We start from the raw sequence: 27,503 nt of genomic DNA, 5'->3' as shown, positions 1-27,503 counted from the left end.
TGCCAATATAATTATTACTTGCCAAGTTGTACTAATAACCTCTTGACACATGCAGGAAGATGCCAAAATATTATTATCCCCTGCCAAAGCCTGTAATCCTATTTTTTGAATGGGGTCCCTGCTTCTGTACTCCTCCTGTCATTATATAGTTGGGAAGGGAATTCTGCATTTTTGTCAGTATCCTTTGATTCTGTTTTTCTTTTTCTTTCTTTGTTTTTCTCTTTTCACTTTATTATTTGTCTGTCTCTGTGTCTGTCTGTCTGTCTATCTATGCAAAATCACCACACCACCAAAAAAGAACAATCACAGTCTTCAGTATTTTAGAGGGGTTTTTTTTCTTTAAAAAAATACTATAAAGTTATAAAAAGCAGAGAGGCTTCAAATTGGATCCATGGACAGAGTTCTCAGACTGCTGGCTTCTGCAGTACGCAGGCACTTGCTGTTAATGTGCTTTTGACTGTCAAGAGAAGAAAGAAGAGAGTGTCAGTGCAGCATATGGCAGTTCATGTCATACCAACCACAGAAAATGTATCTATTGTGGCTAGTGTGTAGCCAGTGCTCCTTTGAAATGACCAAAGGACATGCAGCTATATTTATTAATTAATAACCTTTCATGAAAGTGTAATGGACTTTGCATATGTTGTCAGACCACCATGTAAAAACAAGGATCTCTAGCTGAAAAAAAGTTGGATCAGGTTCCAAATAAACATACTCCCCATTAAACCCTCTGTAGCAAGTGCATAAATTGGACTATAGTATAATAAGGAAATGCTCCCTTAATGCCCATAATTAGAGGTTCATAGTAATCCAAAGTGACACTAAAACCTCACATCATACTCCAGCAAGCAACCAGTTATTTCCACATAGATCCTCCATGTGACTGCAAAAATATTTGAAAGATGGAATCACACAATGATACATTTTTCCTGGCCACTTGCTTAATCAAGGGGACTAAAACTGAACGAGAAGGAAATGTTGAACATACAGTATATGAAATTCTGGGTGTAGGGGGATGTGTTTAACTAATACAAAAAGGAGTGAGCCTGGGTAGCTGGGCAGATGTTTTTCTGACTTGTATATACTGAACCTCCAAATCACTAGTGGCTGGAATCCCACTCTGAGAACATCAGGAGCTATCACAACAACTGCAGCTTAATTTTTCAGGAACAAAGTTTTAATATGAAATCTCTACTGGATTTAATTTATATTTGCATGACAAATGAAATAAAGTAACTGAAAGTAGAAAGAAACCCTATCTCTTCTTGAGCTGATGGCTGGGAATTGTTTTAACATAGCACAATATAACTACAGTTGGTGGCATAATATACATAATAAATATATAATTGAGCATTTGGGAACTCTGGCTGGTGAGTACCAAGCAGAGAGTTGGATTGCATGATCCTCAAATTTCTGACTTCAACAATAAGGAATATGCAGATCCTTTTTACTTTTTAAAGTCAATACTATAATAATACTAATAATAATACTAATAATAATACTAATACTACTACTACTACTACTACTACTACTAATAATAATAATAATAATAATAATAATAATAATAATAATAATAATAAAAAAAAAAAAGTTGGAAGGGACCTTGGAGGTCATCTAGTCCAACTCCCTGCTCAGGCAGGAAACCCTATACCATTTCGGACAAATGGCTGTCCAGTTTCTTCTTAAAAACTTCCAGTGTTGGCGCATTCACCGCTTCCACTATTTCTTCAATATTAGTGTGACTCTTGTCCCATGGTGAGTTGTTCCGTGACAAGTTGGCCATGGCGAGTTTTTCCCAGAAAGGTTCAAGACATATTCATGTTTGTTTACTATACCAGCATTTCCTCAAATCAGTTATCCAAAGATAAGATTAATCCAAGTATCATTTCAAAATACCTATATCTGTTTGCCCTTTCATAAAAAGTTTTAGAAGCAGATTTTTTTTTTTGTTCATAAATTGTTCACACAATTTTGCTCACATCTTGCCATAAAACTACCAATCTTAGCTGAATTCAAAGGTCTTGAATTCTCAGCTGTCTTTCTCCCAAAAGCAAACTTACAGCTCTTTGAGTTTCAGAAAAGAGAGGTGTGCCTGGCAGAAGCAGAAACATCAAAAGGGCTGCTGATCATCAGCTGGAGTTTCATTCCCCATTCCACTCAGCTCATTTTATGATAAATGTAACAATTTGCAACATTGCACTAACATCTATCAGTGTGTCCGGAGGCTTGATTTCAGCAAGTTGTTATGAGATATAAATTATACTGGAGACAGAAATGTAGTCTATAAATTAACGGTTCATTTCTAATGTTTTGTGCAGTCTCTTTTCTTCAGTTATGTTTCCAGGAAAATGTATAATCTGATCTCCTTATCAAAACCTAACTAGACTCCTGGGTGTGATCATCTTCAATAAACAAGCTGTGAGCACCAGGAGTATATTAAACTAAAAAAGTTTAACAACACAAAACATATACACACCAAGCTTTCGTCGGAATCCTTCCGACATCGTCAGGGTTAAATGCCAGTCCCATCGCATGCCACTCTCCCATGGACTGGCATTTAACCCTGACGATGTCGGAAGGATTCCGATGAAAGCTTGGTGTGTATATGTTTTGTGTTATTAAACTTTTTTAGTTTAATATACTCCTGGTGCTCACAGCTTGTTTATTGAAGATATATATATATATATTCCTGTCCCTTCCAAGAGCTCTTAGCTGCCATTTTGCTTCCACCCATTCCTCAGCATGACAGCAACTAAATGGAAGAACATTCAGCAGAAAAAGCTGCTTTTCTATTTCACACGATGAAAAAACTGCATTTGTGAACTGCTGTTTCTTATACAGCTCTTATGGTCAAGCAATCCTGTTAGGAAACAGAACTGGATCTTTAGCACACGCTAAAGTCTGCGTAAAACTGAAGAGCAGAATAAGAAAGGTGGGAGTGCTTGTTTCACACATCACAGCTCAGGTTTGTTTAATCATGATTGTTGAACATGCAATGCCAAAGCCATAAACTGTTTTACAAATAACCAAGGACGAACCAGAACTAAAGCACACTTAAACTTAGTATGATTTGTGATTTCAGCCATTATGTCTCTGTGTCCTGTCCTTCAAAGTTGTGCAGAAATAAAACAAAGTTTCATGTGGTTTGAAAGCTAGTATTCCAGATATTAGCCTCAGCAGCCTTCCCCTGTATTTATTATTTAAAATAAATAGTGCTCCTGAGAATTTAATAAGAAGTAGATTTCCCCAGCAATAAAATTAGTTTCCATGATCATTTGACTTTTCAGTAATTGTAAACTGACTAACTCTAACAATGTTGCTGAATTTCTTTTTAATTTTAAAAAAGCACAACTATTCAAAACTATTTGCTATTGAGTGGTACAGAAATTTTAAAAATATTTCAACAATAACCCCAAAAATAACATTGCTTAAAAATCCCATTCTTACCATGAGAAAATAAACATACACACTTATCTGCCTCATGTCCTTATTTCTCAAAAATATCGATCATTTCATGGTTCAGTTGACTAATTTACCAAATAAAGCTTACTATACTAATAAAAAATACAGACTTGAAATGATGACCATTCATTGGTGTTCAGTTTTAGTGTATTATTTTTCAAATATGTAACAATGCAGGAATCATTCTGTCAAGAAGATAGGTGGCATATAAATAAATATATGCAAACACATCAGAGAAAATACCACATTTGAATACTTTAAATAGCACTATAGCAGAACCTAAATGGTATCTATCCATTTCAATACTGATTTTGTTTTAGGGTGTTATACCCAGGGCTTTTTTTGTCATAGAACACCCAGAACGGAGTTCCGGCACCTTTTTTGGATGGAACCTTGTAGGGGTAGGCAAGGCGGGTTGTATGACGTGTGTGAGTTCCAGCACCTTTTTTTTTTTTTTTAGAAAAAAAGCACTGGCTATACCTGTTTACATTTATGAAGTAGTCAGCCTTGTAATGACAGAATGCAGACTTTGCAAACAAAGTTGACAAAGGCAAAAAGAAAGCCAGTACAGCTCTCTCAAGATGGAAGAAAATTCAGCCATACACCTACAATGTCCAAGACAGGAGCTTACCTTCATTGTGTTCTGCTTTTCCTCAAAGGAGACAACTGGCTTCTTCCTTCTGATTGAGCCACCCAAATCAGATGAGGAACAAGAAGGCATGGATGAGGGCAAATGCTTGGTCTTCACTGGCTTACAATAGGTGGCTGAATTCTTGCGTCTCTTGGCCTCTTCATCTGAGATGCAATTGGTCAGCAGTGTTTTTGGACCATTCAAAGAGGAGCCCTGGTTCTCCAGTGACGTGGCTTTGACTGGCATGTGGCTAGGTGCCCTGCAATCCAGATGGTTGACTCTCTTGACCCTGGCCCCAGAAGAGACTGTCCCATTCAGGGAAAGGTTGGAGGAAGCCACCACAGATGTCTTGGCCTTGGCAGATGGATGGGACACCTGGCAGCCAACCGCTTTGTTCTTGCCCAGATCAAGGAAACACGTTTGTTTATAAGGTGGACTAGCAGGGACACTGGGAGATAGTTTGCGCTTCCGAGCTAAGGCTTCTGGCTCCACATTACCAGCCATCTCCTTGGCTTTGGAGGATTTGCTGGCCTTGTTCGAAGGCAACTTGCTGAATGATGGTGATGGGGTGTTGGCTGGGAGTGGGGAGGTGATGGATTGGCTTCCACCCATGCAGTCTGACTGGCTACAGGCAGCTGCAGCATGGGGCGAACCAACTGCATAGTTCACACTATGGTGGTTACGGTTGTCCCTGGATGCCATTGTCACTGAAGTTGCCCAGGATACAGAGGTCCTGCTTGGGATACTGTGGGGAAGACTGCAAACCAGGGAAGAATTGTAATTTGGGAATGTACTGGATGTAGAGAAGCCCAAAAGCATTGGAGATGATGTGGAAACTGGATGATCAGCAGCTGGAGGAATCCTTCTGGATGGGACAAAGCAAGAAAACAAGAGTTAAGAAGCAAAGCTTGGCTGGAAGGGACCTTGGTGGTCATCTAGTCCAATCCCCTGTTCAGGGAAGGTGCCTTCATTCTATACTAGACAAACAAAACATCTTTATTACTTTCTTTGTTGCCTTTTTCTTTTTCTTTCTTTCTTTTCTTTTTTCTTTCTTTCTTTTTTCTTTCCTTTTTTCATTATGTTCTTTTTTTTCATATAGTATTTCCAAATCCTTCAGATTCAAAACCTTTTCCCTCCCATCTATTTGCTTTCAAATTCTAAAGGTCTTTACAAGGACAGATGCCTGCAAATACATGTATCTTCTCCATCCTCTCTCAGCCTCTTCCCCTGCTAGGCTCACTCATTGTTCAGATAGGTTTTCTGTCTGTGAAGGATATATCATCAAACCTGGTAATCCAGTGCCATCTACTGGAGAATCCCCCCTCCCCCCCTCCCAAACAGCAGAGACTCAACAAATATTTCTACGGGCACTGATTTAGAGCGATTGATGATGAAGCAGAGAAATGAAAGCTAAAACACATGACTACCTCCTATCAAACATATGTATGACGTGTAAAAGTAAGCCTACCTATTAGAACACAATAAATATTTAACTGATCCCTATTTGTTTCCAAGGAGCCAGATATCCTTTTTATTTTCAGATGCCATTTCTGTCAAAGAGATACAAAACTGTAAAAAAACCAATTCCAGTGTTGCTTGGGATGAAAATGTAAAACTCTCTTCAAAAATGACACCTCTCTCAAGTTTTCGCAATGATGACAGAGTGTAAAACTCTCAGTCTGTATGAATGATGAATGGCTTGTGGAACAATATGCTATATGAAAATCCACCAAGCTTCTGCTGTTGCTTGGGCTTTTTTTTTGATAGCACTAGGTAAATACAATTTCTCAGTTTTCTGACAACTGTTTTGGATGCCTTTTAATCTTTGTACCATTTTACAATTGCTATTTTTTAAAATTTATTTTTCCTTTGTTACATATTGTTAGTGATTTTATTCTGTTTTTTACCAACCTGTTTCATTGTAACTATTATATGTCTTTAAACCATAACTATACAGAAAACTTAGTAGTTTTTTAAAAAAATGAACAGATAGATATAATTGAATTTTCAGGAATAAGGAGGGTCTGTGCTGTTTTTGCAGTTTTCCCACTTCTCCTTCTTCTTCTTCTTCTTCTTCTTGTGCATTACAGACCCAACCTCTAAACATTTCTAGTGTTTGCTAGAATCTTGTTTAAGAGTACAAATTTAGTAATACAATTTTATATCAGCCCTCAGAGTTTGTTAGGTGAGATACAAACTATGTAAATAAATAAATCAGGACTGGTTTTAGGAAATATGCAAGATTATATTCTGACTTGGGACTGACGTCTTACATATGAGGCATCATAATTCTCTTCCACTGCATGCCCCAATTCATGTATATGACTGCACAAAGGCAGAAGCACATTCCAATTATTTCCCCAATTTGTTTGACATTGTCCTAGGGTAACTTACTTCCACATGTGCGAGCTAAGATGTCTCTCCAGCATGGAACTGAGTGCAGAGCAAAACCGATCTAGCCGTCGACTGAACACATAACACCCTGGGCTCACCAATCTGCTTCCAAAAGTGCAGAACTGTTGTGGTGGGGGAGGATTAATGGAAGGATGAAAGTGTTAGAAACTCAAAATCGTGCAAAGAGCACACTCCCAAATTCTACAGTGACAAGTAGGAGACCCAGTTTATATCAAGGAAATTATTCATTCTATCCTGTTTCTTCAGCTAATGAGAACGATTAATTTTGTGTGGATTCAACCCACATTTCACTAGTATAGCACAGAAGCTTTGCATTTGTTAACCCCAATATTCAAGCTCTGGTTGACTGAATTAAAGGAACTATTAATCGCAAAGCCAAGAGGAGTTCCTTTTCTTTGGAGAGTTACTTCCTGCCCTTCAAAACACTAGCCTAGATAGACTAAAGCAGTGTTTCTCAACCTTGACAATTTTAAGGCATGTGGACTTCAACTCCCAGAATTCCACAGCCAGCATTGCTGGCTGTGGAATTCTGGGAGTTGAAGTCCACATGCCTTAAAATTGTCAAGGTTGAGAAACACTGGACTAAAGGCTTGACATATTGATTTAATTTACACAATTGTGCTAAGCATTATTGAACAAGTATAATGTCTGGATTTAGAGATCAAAACACAAACAAAACAAACACATCACATTATGACTTACAGTGATGTGTGAACCCAGGCACTGGAAGACCATATCACAGCTTCACAGATATGACATTCCATTCCTTTATAGCTCCACTTTTAACATTTGCCAAGTATTTCTCATCAAAGCCACACAGCACAAAGAAAAAGAGCAGGTTGGGCCTCGGCCTGTCACTTACTGCCTGGGGATGGGGTCGTCTTGTTGCATAATGGCAATCTAACTTGCGGGAATCATCTGTGGCATCATCCTCACTCTCCTCACTTGTCACCCGCCCCGTGCTCTTTGATGCTGAGAAACGGTAGAGACGGCTGTCAATTTCGCTAGAAGATATAGGCACGTCATCAGGGTCACTCTCTGAGGAAACCCCAGACCTGAAAGCAGCAGAAAGAGGATAAGAGCTGAGCTTTCTGAGAACTGAATATCCAGAAGCTACGGCAGATACCATCATATGCTCCCTCGTCTCAACTGTGTGTTACCTGGAAAGTGCACAGTGGGAATATGGTTGCTTCGTTTGACAAGAAGTAGAAGCATTGGTCAGAACCAAGGAAGTCTGTGACATGGAAGAGAAGTCCTGCAACAGCCGTTCAGTAGTTATGTCTTTCCTCACTGGGCTCTTGTCTTTGGGAGATTCGCCTTTCTTGGTGCTGGCCTTCAGTTCGGCCACTAACACATCAAAGTCCTTAGTGCGGCCTTGCACCTCTCGACGCTGATGTACAGAATGGATCTGGAGCACAGGCAAGAGAGATATGTTAGATTTATCAGCTGGCTGGTGGAAAAGCAAGCTCAGAGAGAGGATGTGATGACAGGCCATTTTCAAATAAATAACATCCCACATAAAACCCATGAGTGGTATAATCTTAGGAAAAAAGTGTGTGACATTTCTCTAGTGAACATTTTAACAAGTCTCTGGGAGACTAGCACTGAAGCAGAGGTTATGGTTAGAAAATCATTATTTATATAGGAGTAGACAATCTTTTCTTGGGGTGAGGAACACATTTGATCCTTTAATGGACTCCCAGGAGGCCAAACTCCAGGGATTGGTTGAAACTGGAATCAAAACGAAGACAAAGCCAAATTTAATGTGATTCAATTAAAATATCAACTGCGCCCTATGTTTAATAACTTTCCATTTCTGTCATATTAGACATGACAGTTCAGTAGCATATTTTGGAAGAGTTCTTAACCCGAATCCCAGACTTGCTGGGAATGCAAGTGGCTTCTGACCTTCTGCTTTATTGTTACAAAGCAGAGAAAAATTGTATACTGTTGCACATACTGTAATATTATTCACAAAGATAACTTATCCAAAGCTATGTTAAAGAGATATTGCACCTCTTACATATTTGTTATATGTTATGTTATATGTTATGCTTTCTTATGTTGTTATGTTAGCAATAAGCAACAGTAAGACAAAGAAGGTATGAACTAAGAAAAATATAACTAAACATACACATATCTAATAAAGGAGAATATTTGTAGCTCAGGGTTGACATGGGGAGTCCTTGGTGCTCTCTGAGCTTGCTTGTTTTCTTGCAGACATTTCATTACCCAAACTAGGTAACATCATCAGTGCTAGTAAGGAGTGTCCTTTGCTGTCAGTTTATATTCTGGTGGCTTGCCCTGTCAGCGTTGGTGGGGGTGGTCTTAGAGATTATTTTAGTGCGGCTGTTTGCTGCTGGCTCTTTGGCAGTTCCTTGATTGGGGTATTGTTTACTTGATTGTTAGTCTGATGTTAACCTTGGAGTTAATCTATGCTGATCTGGGTGCTGATTGCTGGTGGAGCGTGCTGCAGTCTTTTTGTTCCTTTTTGGGCTGGGTGGTAGTCCCTTTTGCATATTGATGTTGTTAAGGTCTTTCATCTTTATTGATGGCTGATTTGTCAGAGTGACAAGCTTCTAGAAATTCCCTGGCATTTTTGGACTTGGCTTGGTGACATTATCCCAATGTCTGCAAGAAAACAAGCAAGCTCAGAGAGCACCAAGGACGACCCCTCATACACATATCTAGTTTATACCAGTAACATTCACAATGTGTCTTCTATCCTTGCAAACTATCCTTCCTTGCTTCCCCCATATCCATATGCCATCTATACATTATTTTGGTCTTTTAACTTTCTCACCTTTTTCTTTTTGAGGCTTTTTTCCACCCAGAACTTTCTTAGTTTTTGCCTTTGTCTTAATCTATTTGCTCTTCCTTCATGTATTACTTGCAATTCAATCCTCCTTCATTCTATCTGATCAAGCCACCATAGTGCATATTTTTTGGACCGGTTAGTGCCTTGCATATTTATTTCAAACTCAGTATGCATTCATTCTCAACTCCGTTATGTTCTTGTTTCACCTTATGCCCTTCTTAAACACCCCACTCAACTTTTTTATATTTTTCTCCTGAAATATCTAACACTCATTTCCATATAACGATTCAGGTAGAAGCATGCATTTATTCCTAGCCATTTTCACTTCTTCCAACAAGCGTTCATTTCTCACACAAAATACAGTGCCCACTATGTTTCTATCAGTATTTACACACCCTAAAATCTCTCAATCCATTTCCCCATCTTTAATAAACATCCTACCAAGGTCACAAACCCATCTACTTGTTCTAGTTTTCCCCCCCATTTATGTATAAGTTAAAATCATTCACTCCATTTCCTTGTCAAACATAATTGCCCCATTCACACTGCTCCCTGCATCATACACTCTAACATTCTCTGCAAATTATTCCGTTCTCAGTTAACACAGCATCATCTGCATATAAAAGTACATGTATATTCATGTGCCCAAACCAACACTCGTCTAACATCATTGCAAGCATTCCTTATACATTTATCCATAAATACATTAAGCAACCTAGAGATGTCCTGTATCCTTGTCTTACCTCCACAATGTTGAATCATTCTCCAAGCATAATATATGCTTTAACACATGCTTTGTTTTCATCTTATACCTCTCTTATCACCGTCAGTAATTAATCTTCTACCCTATATTTTCACAATGCATTTCATCATTCAAGCTGATTCACTTTATCATGTATTTTATCTAAATCAGTAAATGAAGTCTGAATATCACTACTTGTAGGCTGACCACATCTTCCTTGATTCCTTTGGAATGGCAGGCAGGACCATGAGTGATGCAGTGAGACTGTCAATATTTCCCAGAAGAAGGGCATGGTGCTACTACCCTTGTAGGAGACAGTGGTGCACCCTTTCCTGAAGAAGCCCTCCTCAGATACAACCTAGTTTGATAACTTCTACCCAGTCTCCAACCTTCCTCTTTCTAGGGAAGGTTATTGAGAAAGTGTTTGAGAATTTGTTACTGAAGATCCTAAAGAAAATGGATAACCTGGACCATTTTTGGTTTAGAGTCAGGTCTAGTCAGGGGACAGAAACAGTACTGGCCACTCTGGTAGAAAAACTACATGTAGATCAAGATGAAGAAGGACATTACTCTTTCTCTTCTCCCTCTTGATGGTGTTCAGCACTATTAGCCAGGGTATTCTCCTTGACAACTTGCAATGGTTGTGAGTTGAGAGCACTATCATTCAGTGTTTCTGCTTCTACTTGAATAGGTAGTTCTAGTTAGTAATCAGAGCAATAACAATTGATCCCTAGAGAACTTCAATATATTTTCTAGGCCTTAATTTTCCCCTTTAAATTATTTAACCTTTACATGAAACTGCTAAGGAAAGTTACCCATTGATTTGGGCTGAGGTGTCATCAATATGTGGGTGACAGCCAATATATATTGCCATCTTTTAGGACCAGGTTGGAGAGATTCTAAACTGACTACAGGTTGTGAAGATCTGTCGGCCTCATGAAATAAATCTGATAGAAATCATAACCAGATGACTTAATTCTACTTTATTGTAAAGCTACATTGACAGAATCTTTCTCCTCTCATCTCCTTTACAACCTTAGAAATTAGGGACAATCCCTTCTGAGCCTCTTGCCCTGCCCACTATCCAGCCACAGGCTATGCTGTCTCTTATCTACCATTCCCTTGGCAGTCCATCTTTGCCCAGTCTCCCAAGGTCTTTTCCACATACCAGCAAAGATTTCTTGAGAAGGGGCAGATCACAGGATTTTTTTCCCCAGAGACATTGAACTTTGTGTCAACATAGCTGGAGGGTACTAAGCTGAGGAAAAACTGATCTATGCAGCTATTAGAACTAGTAGTCAATAATAGACTTTTCTCCTGTCAGAGCCATATATCACAGGACTCTACTTGTTGCATGATCATAGCCTATATAGAGTAAGGGCCATTTGAAGAAATACTTTCTTCAAACTGTCCTGGGTTCTCTTATGACAAGACTTGCTCATTCTTCTCATTTCAATTGCCCCCCTATAAGGTAAAGAGTTTCAATTAGCATCGGTTTCACAACTTCAGCAACTTTAAGAAGCATGCAATTTAATTTCCAGAATTCCCCAGCCAGCATACTGCTTCAGTGAATTTCAGTGAAATGCACTGGTTCTAGGAAAGGGCTTCTAGCTTTTATGGAATAAGGGTTATACTGCAATAAAGGTGTGTGCAGCATATTACCCCTCCTGTTTATTGAGTAAATTCTAAATTCTGGTCAGGAAGAGACCCTATTTCTTTTTCCTTTTCTTTTAATCTGACTTTGCTAATAAGCCCTGAATAGACACACAATGTGTGATTATCGAGCAAGGGGATGATGGAATCTATTAACTGCTGAATACAAGAGAGTGAGAAGACTAGTGTAGTAGAGTGTTGAACTGGAAATGGAAGTGGATCAACATTACCACTTGATCATGGAGATCACTGAGTGACTTTAGACCACTTGTTTGGATACAAGTACTAAATAAAACTACTCCCACCACAATTCCTTTTTTTCCAGCCCAACCAAACTTATATTGCTGTGACAATAAAAAGAGGAGTGAGCTTCATATCTATTCATTTGAACTTCTTGGAAGAAAGACAGGATGTAAATGTAATACATAAATAAATGAATAAATAAAATGCAGGCTGTTTGTCTATTGCCGGGTAGATTTGGGGAGAAGCTTTTTAAGCAAGAGTGGTTCAAGAATGGAACCAATTACTGGGGAGCGACTGAAAACTCATTTTTGCTGGAAATTTTCAAAACAAAAACTAGAGTGTCATCTGTTAGTTGTGGATGTCTTGTGCTTAGATACTGCACCCAACATGGAATTGAACTAGTTAAGTTCAACTCTATGTTTCCTTGATTAGTGTCTTCTGACTCAATGTTAATGCTGTAAAGTTTTGTCACACTTTGGCACACCCAAGTCTTCTTGCAAATAGGAATATTCTTTTATCCAAAAACTAGCTTATACCCAACTGTCTTAATACAAAATTGGGCAGCCTAGGAACTTGAATATGACTGCAAGGCAACACTGTCATTCAAAATTGACACATTTGTAGAGAACTGGCTATGTTAAAAACAGCCTTTGTGCCCTCTAGACATGATGGAACCAGCAATATCTGAAGGGGAAGATGTTTAAAAAAGTAATGGTGGTTGTGATCACACACAATCAAAGCATGTCTGCATCAACACTGCATACACATACAGAGTGGAAGGGCTTTGATTCCATGGCTGAGACTATCATTTTGATTCTTTTTATTTCCCATATGAACATCCCTGCTGGCACTCCAGTAAGACATCTCTGCTGTTCCAATGGGCAGATAAAGCAATTCTTTGCATGGAGATGCAGACACCTAAAGATGCCCAGGCTAGACTGCCATTCAAAACAAAGGAGGACAGCCTCTTGAAAAGAAAAAACCTATCCCGCCAGAAAGTATGAGAGCAGCAGTCATAAAGGCAACTTGCTACACAGCACTTCTCAACTCTTCAACCCCTGCAGGAAGCAGGCCTTCCATTGCACAGCGTCTTACCTTGCAGGTCAGTAACCGAGTACAAACTTTCTTGGTTTCAGGATTCACCACGCCACATTGGCGGTTTAAGTCACATTCTTTCCCTGTGGGAACAAACACAGAGTTAGATGCCAAAGCAAAAGTGCAGTCAAAGAGTCACATTCCTGCTGGTCCAGTGACACATCTCCCCTCCCAATAACCCGTTTCCCTTTGATTTGTTAAGGCAGCCCCCTTATTGAAAATGCAGTACAAGAAGTCCTCAACTTACGACCACAATTGAGCCCAACATTTCTGTTGCTAAGTGAGAAAGTTGTTAAGTGAGTTTTGTCCCATTTTACGACCTTTCTTGCCACAGTTGTTAAGTGAATCACTGCAGTTGTTAAGTTAGTAACACGCTTGTTAAGTGAATTTAGCTTCTCCATTGACTTTGCTTGGCAGGAGGTCGCGAAAGTTGATCACGTGACCCCCGGAACACTGCAACCGTCACAAATAGGAGTCAGTTGCCAAGTGTCTGAATTTTGATCACGTGACATGGGGATGCTGCAATAGTCGTAAGTGTGAAAAACAGTCATAAGTCACTTTTTTCAGTGCCATTGCAACTGTGAATTGTCACTAAACGAAGTGTTGTAAGTCGAGGACTACCTGTATTTCAAAAACAAAACAAAACAAAACAACCATTGTTCACTTTTTGCTGTCAGAGGTGCATTAAATACAATTCTTTATGTAAATGAATGGCATGTCTCATTTTGTATTTTGTATATTTATTTTCCCGCTGATCTTTGTTTTGTTTTATGGGTCAGCCTACATGGAGTCTTATCTTTTGGGCACAATTGGTGTGACATCCTTTATGCCTTGGCCCAGAATTGTGATCATATGGCATTAGCTGAAAAGAGAAATCTTTTGAGGCTTGGGGAAGACCATACTCTTTCCCCCCAAACTCACTTATTCTAGCTGCTAAGTAGCTCACATCACATATCCTCCACGTAATCCTATAATCCCAGTGCTTAAAAGTGAGCTGATACATGTAGTATTTCCCTCCCTTCCCATCCACTCAGGTGCTTTTGGGACAAATGCTCAACCTCATGGAATTAAACCGGACAAACTGGTTTTGCAAAAAATTCCAAAGTGGTTATGATACACACCCTTTTTCTTTTGACAAAGGATGAAGTGAGCAAGGTGATAAATATACATGGAAAGAGGCTTCTAAGCTGGCATCTTAGAAGCCTTATTCCCTCCCTTCAGGATTACTAAGGAAGCAAAAAGTCGCAAAGAACTTTCTTTCAACTTTGCCCTATGACCTAGGTAGCAACCCACTCTTCCTTACAGATGAAATGAGGAATGGATTTATGGGAAATGTTTTGCTTAGGAAATACAGCTACCAAACCAACTTTCTTTTTTTACAATACCAACCATTAAAAAGACACTATTACGTAATCATTCCCGATGGTTCGACTATTTATTACATTGCCTCCAGCCAGAAGATTACACAATGAGAAAGGCAAGACTTACGAGATATTTTCTTCAGAGATTTTACAGCACCCGATTCTTTCTCACTCAGGCTAGAAGCATTCGCCAGTTTCCTGTTCAAGGTGTCAGCCGTTATTATGGAGGTGCTGCCAGCTTTGGCTGATGTCAGAAGTTCTTTTGGTGATGTCAGTAAGGAAGGTTTGCCTGGAACCACTTTTGAGTTAACCGAAGATTGTTTGGGAATGGCAGTGTCAAAAAGCAGAGGGGGAGCCTTGATTCCATCCCCATCTGACTTTGGAAGGCTGGAGATCTTCTCTAGATTTACTACAGGCACGAACAAGCTGGAGGACAAAACAGCACACATTGTTTTGAGGTTGATGTCACAGGCAATCTTCTGAACTGTATTTCATCTAAATTCCCAAAGAAAGTAATTTGGAGGCCTCGTAAAGACCCTCATGATGGTTGGTGTTCTACACCAGCAGACTCTTGCAGCAGCTTCATTCACAAAGCTGCCTTCTTCATATATTAGCATTATATTTATGAATAAAAAAGAAGCATGTAATCATTGCATGAGAAAGCTGCCCAAATAGAAAGGATACAGGAGAAAGTAGAAGAAGCAAAGACACGAAAATGAAGCTCAGCTTCCAGGGATGGTAAAACAAGAATCTGTGAAAAGTGGGAAGTACCAACACTGATAACTTCATGCATGATTCCAGCACCTAGCAACAGTCTTCTAGATCACTTTCAGCCATCAAGCGACCAAGCCAAGAAAATCACTTTAGAACATTTGTCATCATACCTCACCTTTTAGTAAATACATTCCATTTTAAATACACTAAATAAACATTTGCCATCACACCTCACCTGTTAGTAAATATGCTCCATTTCAGTAAATACACTCTGAAACCAAAATGGGGTCATCTGAACCCAAGGGAGCAATCATATCTTCTCACTAGACTTCAAAAAAATTCCAAACACTGTTATCTTGCTAATGGAATTCAACCGTAATCATTAAGCTTCCATTTATAAGGTAGAAAACGGATTGATTATTGTTTTGACTGTACATTTTAACTGCTGCATGCTAGCTTTTCCATATGTTACATTTCCATTAGCATTTGTAGTTAAATAAAATTAATTAGTTAATAGAAAGGAGTAACAGAAGTATCAAAATGGCATGAAGGGAGTACATAGTATTCCTTTTTTGCATCATTAATAACTGGTTTAATTATTGCTCTGATTTCTTTTGGAGTTGCACTAAGTCAATGTTTAAAAAAATCATCTTTTTGGGAACTATCTGTGGCAAATGGGACTATAAATGTATATAAAACTAAGAGTGTGTAAAATGTTTTGTCTGATCTATTTCAATCTCAGAACATCCTAATCAGGTGTGAAACTCTCAAGTGCAAAATGAGCTGTTTTGAACACTTCAGAAGTGTTTCACACTCAAAGCATAAAGAGTTCACAGGGCATGGAATGGAATGGAATGGAATGGAATAGAATAGAATAGAACAGAATTACAAATCTTCAAAGAAAAAAAATCTTACTCTTATATTTGCATGAAATATTAACCATAGAGAACAAGATCAGTGATGGCGAACCTTTTAGAGACTGAGTGCCCAAACTGCAACCCAAAACCCACTTATGCATCGTCGAGTGCCGGGTGGGTGTGGCCCATTGGCTGGGCGTGGCTGCAGTGGTAACGGCAGACTGGGTGGGACTAAAAAGTTCAATCAATCAATTCCAACTTTGCAAGATCTTTTTTTTTCTGCGAGAAGTTGAAATTGACTGATTGAACCTTTTTGTTGTTTTTTTTTGCAGACGGCGACGGAGGCCTAAAGCAAAAAGATTTTATAAAACCCAGCTGAAGGCCTAGGACTGGGGCGACGGTGCGTGTGCCCACAGAGAGGGATCTGAGTGCCGCCTCTGGCACCCGTGCCATAGGTTCGCCACCACTGATATAGATGAACCCTAGAAGTGCTTGAAAACTTCCTGTGTTACCTCATGAAATATTTAAGTTTTATTCTATATTCATTTGTTCATTCGTTTGTTTGTTCATTTGTTCATTCAATTTCTATAGCTGAGTAGTTCAATTTCTATAGCTATCCTAAAGGGGACTGTTTTCTCTTTCTTACTGCACTTCAACCAACCAACACATAGCTAGGATTGCTTTCTTCAAAGTATGCCTGAGCTGAGATCTTCTCAAAGAGAATGGTTGGATTTATTACTCACAAAGAACCCCAGCCAGACCCTCTTACCATAGGTTGTCCTTCGGCATCTTGTCTGTCTTCTCTGGCATATGCTGGGTTTGATTAAAGAAGCTCTGGGATTTTTCCCTCCATGATTTGGTGGATCCATGGCTGCCACTAACAATGGGCCGCCCATTGACAGCATGGCACTTCTGCAAATTGGATGATGGCTGCACCCGACCACAGAGTTTGCTGAGAGGTCCATGACGTCTCTCTATGTGGGAATAACAATGCCGTTAGCCAGAAAGCTTGGCTAGCCAATGAAGGAGCCTGTGAGGCAGCAACCAGACTGCAAATTGCAGGTCTGCCTTGGGTATGAAATGGGATAGGTACAACAGTAACCCAGGGTCTTTAAAAAGCATATTTTCCATAATTAACTCGTTACTCTACTATAAATATGTTATGATTCCCAATCTCTTTTATCAGCCATTAACAAAATAGTTCTCCTCCCAAAGCTACCGAGGGATAAAAATAATGCAAACAACATAAAAAAATGTAATAGATACTTTAGCCTGATCAGTCACTTCCCAGTCAAAACTGAGTCCGTGGATCACAACAGGCCAACTAAGTCAGAGAGAGCTTATGCAATTCTGTATTTCATTCCAGTCAAAAATTATTTAGATAGTTTCCACTGCAAAATTCTGAATCTTTCCTTTTCTAATCTACTCATCATCCCACCTGCAAACTTGATTTTATATATACAATAGTGCCCTAGGAAAGACCTTTTTTTACTAAATTTGAATTTTCATCCAGAACCTATAGAGCCAAAGTACATGACAGCATCTAGAACTGAGTCTGGAGCTCCCAAAATTCAGAGGCACATTTGTACAAGTCTCCGGTTTACCAAATCACATTTAAAGTCTCTCCCACAGTATAACATTTTGCTACTATTATATTGTGTTTTCAAGTCACCTCTAATCTTGACTTCTGGTTATTATATGGTTAAATCCATATTTTCCTAACATTTTTTTTAAGAAGACAGATACCATTGCTTCTTTCCCCAGGGCAGAAAGAGAATGATAGCCCAAAGGTCGCCCAGCTGGCTTCATTCTAAGGCAGGACTAGAATTCATGGTCTCCCAGTTTTTAGTCCGGTGCTTTTAACCACTGCACCAAGTTGGCTCTTTTTGCCGGCAACCCTCAAAGTGCACCTTCACAAATTGTCCCAGACAGTTTTGTCAAAGCTGTGAGACGGAAAAGAGGTTACTCTCTCTTTCCTATTTGACAGGGAAGCACAGTCAATAGCTGTGTATAGCCAACCATGGGACAACAGAAGACAAACCCTATACATTTTTCTTTGTGTGGCTGCCACTAGCAACATATACGGGATTATTCTGTCCCTCTAGGCATGATTCATAAGGCCTAGGGGATAAATACATAACAGAAATAAACATGGTATTTCTTCCATCATGTAATTCAAAGTGATATATGTGGTTGCCCATTGAAACACTGACCAGATCCAACCTATCTTGCTTCAGAAAGGATACTGCCATCATGTGACTTCTGCTCACATTCTGGATACCTCTGTCATTCTATTCACCCATTTGCCTCTTATTTGCCAACAGGCTGAAATTACAACTTGCCAAGTCGCCAGAGGGCTTCTAATTTAGACCCTTCACTTGGCTTGCCCCAACTCAGAACAGATTTTGGTAGTGAGCAAAGAGATTTTGATAATCCTCATGAAATGATTACTTCCCCTCATCTCCCTTCAGGCAACAATCCAGCTTTGGATAAAGGTAAACAATTCACAGATGATTGCTAAAGGAAATGTCTTACATTTAATTTCCATAGCTGAATTGTGAGATCACAAAAGGAAAAACAGCTAAAAAATGGCCAAACATCATTTTATTTCTAAAAGTTAGAATTTGGTAGGAGGCAGCTGGGAAGGAGAGGAGCTGCAATGCCACTTGCAAAGCATTAGACAGAAAAGGGTCAATCAGGTGTACAACTCAAGCAAAGTACTACTCTAGCAAATAATGTCTTTCCCCATTAAGGATGGTTCTATTAGATGCACATAATTATTCATATATCTTTCATACATATATTGCAGAAGTTATGAAGACATGCAGGTCTGGCCATTTTTTAGCTGCCTCCCAACCTTGGGGTGTAAGTAGCAAAATATCATCTCGGGAATAACCCTAATATGATCAGAATGTATCCTTTGTTTCCTGACTACTATCTTACCAGCCATCTCCTTGCTCATTGAGAAGCAATCCTAAGAAAGAGGAACTTCCCTAATTTGCAGGGAGGAAACCAAAAAGAGGGCCTTTCACTCTAGGCACCACCATCACCACCTCCATCCCCAGGCAGCAGCACTACTCCCAAGCACTCCCTGAGAGGCTACAGACATTCAATTGGCATGTTGGCTGCCTAGCTTACCGCAGTGCTTCTGAAAGGCTTGAGGTTTGACCACTTGGCCACAGTGGTTACACACCACCAGGTAGAACTCATCATGAGCTGGGCAATGACCAAAGATAGACATGTCTGAAAGGACAAGAGATGCGAGTGATGAGAGCACACTCAGGGAAGAGGCCCATGTCACCCTCTCAATTTTGCAGTCTAATTTTGAGCAAACCTATGAGCAAAATGAGATGCTCAACCTTATCTTGAAAGCGCAGGTTTAAGTCAGGAGGACCTGGGACTCTCCCTATGCAGCTGAGCTACAGCTATTTAACACCCCACACCACTCAACTCAACTGATGGAAACTGTAAGAAGTGGTAATTCAGCAACACCTGGACAACCACAGAGTCCCTCCCCCCCTCTTGACTTAAAAGAACAGAGAGTGAGACACGGAGCTGAGAAGAAAAAGCTGTATTTTTGTCACAATTATTTCATACACTAGCATTTCTTGGGATTCTGTGTATGGGTGCAAGATGGAACAGCCAATGCTTGCAAGGTACATTGTTCAGTTATAATCAATAGTTGTTTATATCAAATCAGGCCACTGGTCCAGCTAGCCAAATGGTCTTGGCTGTAACTGGCTAGTCATCCCACAACAGGAGTTGCAAGAGCTGGATAGCAGAGCCCATACTGTACTCTGTTGCTCAATAATAGAAGCACCAAATTCTTAGTTGAAAGACTATATGATCAGTAGCTTAAGGTGACATTCCCCAACTCATCCCCTCTCAGTTTTGACTACAATTCTTATGATATCCTGATAATACCAGCCAATGATCATGGGACTTGAAAGCAAATGTATGTGGAGGATATTAGGTTGAAAAAAGACAGATCTAATGCTTGAGCACCAAACTAGGCATTCCAATCTGTATGCAATTATTTTATATGTTTCTAACATTTAGGTTGATATTTTCACAGGCAGCTGTTCAATTTAGAAAACTGCCAGTGAGTGATGTGGCCTCCATATCTATTCTGGAGATTGCCTTTCCCTGCTAATGTGGGCACACATGTTAAAAAACAAAACAAATGGCTATCATATGGCAAAGGGGGTTCTCACTTGCTGTCCTGTGCTCTGTAACGTTGGCAGCAAGCAGCCCCACCTCCTAGCACAGCTGGGGCAGCAGAAATGGAAAACAAAGAGTCACAGACAAGCTAGAAAGCAATGAAAAGACCTAGGGCAGCAGGGCAGGAAAGAGAGGAAAGCTGCCAAAGAGGAGGGAGGGACAAGGCCCAACTAATTGCAGACTATCCAAGGGCTTGGCTGGTTCAAAGTGATTGCAAAAGTCAGATAAAAGCACAGCAGAGGTTCATCTGAACATTCTGGCTTGGGTGTCCAATATAATTCACATTTCCAAAGGTCTGCTAGAGAAGCAAAAGGGGCTGTATGAAGAGTTTGAGGTATGAACAATCTCATGTGGAAAAATGATTTCAGTTCCTGATGTCATTGCTGATGTCAACATTCTTACCTTCTAGCAGGACTTTAATCTGTATCTGTATCCTTCCCTACTCTAGTAAAGAACAGAAATTCTTTAGAAACACATGTGTATATACACACACACAAACACACACACACCAAATAGAAAGAGAAAGCTGTCTGATCTCTTGGCAGAGTACAGGCAGTTGGTGACTCAGGGCATACTTTTCCAACTATTAATATTAAGAGAGACTGGATTTGGATGAGTTAGATTTGATTTTATCTCTTCTAGCATGAGTTCTAGCATAGTTTTCATTTAATAACATTTTTTTTTTAATGTACTGGTTAAAATATTGAATTGATGGACAGAGTATGATTGACATTTGAGGTCAGAAAAGAACAGTCTGGGAACATATTGGGCCCTTCCCTGCGGCTTTGACTCATTTGCACGAGTCATCTGGAGTCTCTATAAGTCTGTTTCACTTCAGTTTAAGAAATGGCTGAGATCGTATAATATGAATATAAGGGAAACTATGGACAAATGATCTTTAGGCAAAATATGGTGGGAAGTCAGTGGCTTTTGCTTGGGGCTCATGAAACCTCATCTTATTAGAAGCCATAGAGATGGAACCATAACAAAAGAGACTTTGAAACTACACAAAGCATGGCTATAGAATCTGAATAGTTTAGGTTATCTCAAATCTCTGGAAAGGTCATATTAACTGTTTGGTCAATAGAAGGGCTATAGAGACAAGATGGGAAGATTCAAGACAAAAATCTACAAACTATATTGATTTCCTAATAAATTATAGGAGCATTCCTCCTTTTTATCCTAAGATATGGCAAGGTTCATGCCATAATTAGGAAAAATCCATCATTTTTTAAATGGGTAAAACATCAACACTCCCTGAAATACAAGAATATAATCATGGAATAGGACACTTTTACCACTGCCGCCATCCATGATGTAGCAAAGCAGAAAATGCCAGTATCAAAGCATTTGTCCAGGATTTGTTCTATGCATTCTAACACTTCCCTTCTCCACAAAGAGAAAGTAGAGTTGGCAGCAAATCCTATTGTGGCCCTCACTCAAAGTCATTATGGACATCTTACTGCTTCATGGGCAAGCAAACCCACAGTCTTCTGTTTGCAGAATTGAAAAATCTGTATAGGCTAAATTAAGGATCACCTGCTGTGTAAAAATGCAGTAATTACCATTCCAGACAGTGGAGTATACAATACTTATAGCTATATTCATCCCTTTCTTTTTGCAGAGCATTTACAAATTCACAAGTTTGGAGTTTGGAGCAAAGGTCTCTACAGCGCATGTTTCACCAGAGAGTTTGATGTCTTCTTACCTTCTTTAATGAGGGTCATTGCATCAATCTTCTTTCTCACATTCCTACTGTTTTCTTCCAGATCGGACACTAGGCAAATTAAAAAAAAATTGTTTCCATCAGCCAAAATTAAACCTACTGAAGATATATTATCTGTCAATGCTAAGAAGAACTTACGTATGGCTTCCTGATACATTAGAATGGACACTTTCTACCCCTTAAAGTTCAGCTCAAAGCATGCTCAATTAGAATTACTTCATACTATATAGTAAGGCTTACTAGAGTATGCATGGTTATGTCAGTAGGTTGAATAGGCTTACAACATATTTCAAGACAAATAAGTAGCAAAAGGAACTTCCATCTCATTTACACATCACACCTTCTCAAGCTTGCCATGGAGCACTCTGCAATTGCATTGTGTCCTAGTACTGTACTGAAGAGATCCATCTGCAAGCAGGTTAACACAATATCTCTATTACATTTGCAATTGAATAGTTTTTTTTTTAATTAACCCCCTCCCCTTCAAAAGTATATGAAATTGATTTGATGAAAATTATTACATTTGTCTGCCACCTTGCCTCCAAATGAACTTGAGCAGGGGACTGTGCAAGGGTTGTCTTATTTTTATCTTTGTAACAACCCTGTGCAAAAAGTAAGGCTGGTTTGCCCAGGGCCACCTTGAGCTTTATCGAAGATAAGGAGTTAATTTAATAACAGCAATAATCATAGCATTTCTTAAAGTTGCCAAGAAAATAAGAGTCCCTAAGAATCAGCTCTGCTAATACAGCAGATGTTCTTCAGCTTCTGCGAGCTTATAGTAGTGGACTTGCTGAATCTCAGACTTCACTGCCTGCTGTTTCAGCAGAATTGCTCTGCCAATCTATATAAATCAAGAGGTGTGTGGAAGACAGTGACAAGCATACAGCTCCACCCATGAAGGCTTTGCAAATTATAACAATGTGGCCATAGGGGAAGAACATGATTTGATCATCTCCTGTGGTAAGGCTTCATTTGAAAATTCTTTTCTTTTTCATTTCGCTCTCAAATAGTCATCATCCACCAGTATTCAACAAGCAGATATGTAAAATGAATATGAATATGAAAGAGGTATGCTTGTATCACATGAAACAATAATATGTGTATATAAAATCTATGCACTTTTTAGGATAAGTATCTCTATTCTCCTAGCAGTCAAACCAGGCTTCAAAAATAGATGCCTTAAGATGGACTTCAAAATGGAATTCCCAAATTTCAAGGCAAATAACTGCTGCTGGATTTTAGCCCATGGAATCAAAATTTCGCTGATGATGGATTACAGTGGTGCCATGTTGTAAACCAGAATATTCTGGTTTCATTACAATTGAAACATTTTCTTACCACACTGTGCATGTAGTTGTACTAATATGTGATCTCCTATCCAATCCCCACATGTACATGAGGAATCAAATAAATGAATTTAGGACTACTCTTTCTTCTACTATTTCCCACCTGGGAATCTCTTTGCACTATAGAGACAGTCATGAAATGCCCACAAGTATTTAGCAATGCAGGTCAAATTCAATGATGTGACTTCAAATTAACAGTGTGAATGTGTCACAGAGATGGTCATCAGGACCAGACTCCTGACATTTACTAAGACATAATGCTCTGTATCTAATACATTCCACACCACTTGCTGCATTCACAAAGATAAGAAGTATCTGTTAAAATGCATCAATTGCGTCAACATCAAAACAGAAGAAGGAAATTCAAAATAGTTATTTTTTAAAAAAAAATATCACAGGATTAGGGCAAAAGATGGATGCTAAATAAGTAAATAAAACACTCTGATAGAGAGCTGCGAGCAAGGGAAATTTATAACTTGCTTCTAAATCCCTGAAAATACAGGAGCCATTACACAAACTCTGCTGGATCTGGAAGTACATCAGATATTATATATGAAGGCACTAACTCTATCAAGATAATGGAGGGGGAAGGGAAAAGCTCAACAATATAAAAAGCATCACCAGGGACAGCTCCTCAGACTCTCCCGCCCCTTCTGGAGTCTGCTGTCAGGTTGCACTTGAGAAAGTCAAAGAGGCTAAAGGCAATGCTCCCAAATGATTCCAAGGACAAAAATCACCAGAGGCCAAGATATCCATCCACCATGTTCATATACTTTCAACCTGCCCCTCTCACAAGGGAAGGCAAACAGAGCAAAGGACACAACAGAATGAAGGAGGAGGAGCATGGAGACACTGAATCAGGATGTCAGGGATCAGGTTGGTAAGAGAGGAAAGCAAAGGCAAGGAAATTCTAGTGGGTAATAATTTAGTGGCCAATTCAACAGAGCAGAAGAAGCTTGCTCCAGAAGACAGAAGGAAGGTGCAAGGAATGTGAAACAGATGGATGGGCGGGGACCAGTTTCAGTGGCCAAGGCAAAGATCTGAATAAAATGGAATAACTTGAGGAGAAGGAAATCCAGAGAAGCAGCACAGCTGGAGGTAAAGCCAACACAGATTTCTGAAAACACTTTAGAAGAGCTGGTTGAGAATCGGCTATAAGGGGATTGAAAGAATGAAATCAATGCAAAATATTAGCTGGCTGAATTTAAAGGGCAAATGTGAACATTTAGAGAAAGAAAAAGCAGCATGTCTAGAGTGACCCAGGAGAGAATTCAAAATCAGCAAGGTATTTTGTGGCTTGTAAGTGCCACAGGAGCATATCAAAGCATGGGATGCTATTCTGGAGAAAGTAGAAAAAGTGATTGTAAAAGAATCAGAAGAAAGAATATTCAAATAAACTGGGGGAAATTAAAGCAGGGCTTAAAGACCCTAATGGGAATTTATATAGACTGTTTCATACATAAATGTGGACTCAAAAACAGTAAAGATCAAAAGTCAGGGGGAATCGTGTGAATAGGGCATAACTAACTACAGTACCCCCTCATGTCAGACGGAATCAAAGCAAAGGACAGAACTACCTAACTCTCTGTGTGGAAACTACGGGGAACAAAGATTCTGCTCGACACCAAGATGATCACAGTATGTTCGCCTATTTACATCAGGCTCGACAGAGGAATCCATTCTAGGAATTCGGGAGATCTTGGGAAACCTGGTTTTGCAAAAAGAAGCATTCATCAAGCAAGAAGTTCCACGGCGCTAGGACCCGGCGGCTCCTTTGTTTAGGGCGGGCGAAGGGAGGGAGGGAGAGAGGGAGGGAGGAAGCTCGTCGACGACGGCGGCGGCGGCGGCGGCAGAAACGGCGACTGAGAAGTGTCCCTACTTCCCCCCGCCGCTCCTCGCTGCCTAAGGGTTAACGAGCGGGATAGGCGCGCTCACCTGTCTCGGTAGTAGGCGGCCCAACTCTCTCCACCCAAGCACTCCAGCTCTGCCCCGCGAAGTCATCGAGATTCGGCAGCCGCCGATCCACAGCAGCCATTGCTACTGCTGCTACTACCGCCGCGCGTCCACGCACCGCCATCACCGCACGGGAACGCGCAGCCCTCCCCGCCGGCGGCGGCATTTTGCGCATGTGCACCCTGCTCCTTGCACCACGGGAAATGTAGTTCCCGAGCTCGTGGCGATTTTCCTCTGCGCATGCCAAGGAAAGCGATGGAAACGAGAGGGACATGCTCGCTCATCCTTTCCACAGTTGTCCGTCCACCCCAGCGCCCTACCCCGGCTTATAATTTTTAAGTAGTTCCCATTTTGGGGAAGAAAAGCTCCTACGTTTATGACATCCGTGCAGTAGAAATCTTGTTCTAAGAAATAAGCACACGAGTAGACTCGATCTAAGGTCTATGACAGCTAGGATCGCGAGATAGTAACCATCTCCAGGCGGAAAGAAACACGTTTCGCCCATTCGTCTGTCCTGATCCGAGATTGAAGCAATATGAAGGAGAGAGGAAACTACTCTCTCCCTCCTTTCCCCATCTTTTCTATATATTTTTTTTACCAATGCAATCTTTTTCTTCTAAAGCAAGGTCAGCATATGATACATCTTTTTCTCATGATATAGCATGACAATCTACTGGTCATTTTTATTGTCCTGTGTGACACCTTTTTCTAGCATGAAGGAATCCTTTTTGAGATGGAGCGACTGTTCCCCATATTCCAAGACAGGATATAATAGACAGACCCTATACTGTACTGTAAATCCATTCTCTAATCATTTCGACTGTAGAGGTGATTTTGTTTTGTTGTTGCATTCAGCATTCTGCCACAACCCAAAATTTCATTCAGATCAAGTCACTATAATTTCCAATTTTATCAATATATATCACATTATAAATATATGCTTTACACTTAATTATTCTGAATCTCTTTTACCATCTTATTACCCATTTATCCAGTCTGGAGAGAATTTTTAGAAATACTTTAAAGTCCAATTGGGTATGCCTTTTTTATTCTCCAAAACTATCCACCAATTTTTTTGCTGTTCATCTCTGTTCTAGGAACAAATTACATAATACAAGTAGTCCTCAACTTAACAATCCTGAGTGTTTGAAGATACAACGGCACTGAAAAAAGTGACTTATGACTGTTTTTCACACTTAATAACCGTTGCAGCATCCCTATGATCATGTGATCAAAATTCAGAACTGACTCATATTTATGACAGTTGTAGTGTCCTGGGATCATGTGATACCCTTTTGTGACCTTCTGACAAGCAAAGTCAATGAGGAAGTCAGATTCACTTCACAACCGTATTAATAACTTAACAACTGCAGTGATTCACTTAACAACTGTGGGAAGAAAGATCGTAAAATGGGGCAAAATTCACTGTCTCGCTTAGGAACAGAAATTTTGGACTCAATTGTGGTTGTAAGTCGAGGGCTACCTGTAAGTAGTCTTCTGGTGAGAGCCAGTTGAGAGTGGTGGTTAAAACACCGGCCAGAAACTCAGATCCTGAGTTCTAGTCCTGTCTTAGACACAAATTCAGCTGGATGGCTTTGGGCCAGTCATTCTTTCTTAGTCCTAAGAAGCACACAGTGGTAAGCTACTTCCCAAATCTTGCCAAAAAAACTGCAGGGATTTTTCCAGGCGGTCACTGGGAATCAAGACTAAGCTGACTTGAGGGCACCAAAAAAAAAAGTCTGGGGGTAGATAAAATTTTTATATGTAAAAAAGGAGAGACACTCCATAAAAACATAACATTTTATATTCCAAAGTAGCAAATCCTAAATTCATGTAACATATTATAGTCATGATATTTGCTATACTATACAGTACTATTAATAGTTAAATGCAATACAGATTTCTAAATAGTCCCACAAATGAAAGTCTCTGCAGTAGAATAGTTGTTCAAATATAGAAGGAATTATGCAACCAATTAATTTCTTAAATCAAATATGTGAAAATCTCCTACCCAAAAGAGAGCTGCTACTATATGTGAAGACACTTTGAGGAATAAATTGAATTGAAGATAACAATTACAATTATTACCTGACCCTCCATTTTTAAAATAATTGCTTCCATTCTGCCACTATGAAAAAGTTACACTCAGTGAGATCTAGAACATTCTTCAATATAGCTTTCCAAAGCTGTAATTCTATGCACATTCAGCTTACAGTAAGGATAATGAACAATATAATGGGACTTTGAACAAGCAAGCATAAACTAAGCT

At 39.6% G+C, this 27,503-nt stretch overlaps 1 protein-coding gene across 1 annotated transcript; it reads right to left on the bottom strand.

Annotated features, from left to right (window-relative positions):
- Window positions 1-313: 313 nt before the first annotated feature.
- On the bottom strand, window positions 314-25,358 carry ATXN7L2 (ataxin 7 like 2). Its single transcript, XM_015815788.1, has 11 exons — window positions 25,217-25,358; window positions 21,918-21,986; window positions 19,127-19,231; window positions 16,758-16,962; window positions 14,545-14,843; window positions 13,057-13,139; window positions 7,666-7,913; window positions 7,368-7,560; window positions 6,485-6,606; window positions 4,091-4,955; window positions 314-457 (listed from the first exon to the last, which is right to left on the bottom strand). Exons 1-11 carry the CDS (start codon window positions 25,356-25,358, stop codon window positions 443-445), a joined length of 2,346 nt encoding a protein of 781 aa, XP_015671274.1. The 3' UTR covers window positions 314-442.
- Window positions 25,359-27,503: the final 2,145 nt, after the last annotated feature.

The sequence above is a fragment of the Protobothrops mucrosquamatus genome, unplaced genomic scaffold, assembly GCF_001527695.2.
Source record: "Protobothrops mucrosquamatus isolate PMUCROS unplaced genomic scaffold, P.Mucros_1.0 scaffold_106, whole genome shotgun sequence".
NCBI classification, from domain to species: Eukaryota; Metazoa; Chordata; class Lepidosauria; order Squamata; family Viperidae; genus Protobothrops; species Protobothrops mucrosquamatus.
This window is presented reverse-complemented; position numbering and strand designations above follow the sequence as displayed.

Bases quoted from the DNA above. Each gene is read 5' to 3' on its own strand.
- ATXN7L2 (XM_015815788.1), bottom strand. From the start codon at position 25,358: ATGGCGGTGCGTGGACGCGCGGCGGTAGTAGCAGCAGTAGCAATGGCT. The intron at 21,987-25,216 runs GTGAGCGCGCCT...TAATTTGCCTAG, and splicing joins GCCGCCTACTACCGAGACAG to TGTCCGATCTGGAAGAAAAC. The intron at 19,232-21,917 runs GTAAGAAGACAT...TTGTCCTTTCAG, and splicing joins AATGACCCTCATTAAAGAAG to ACATGTCTATCTTTGGTCAT.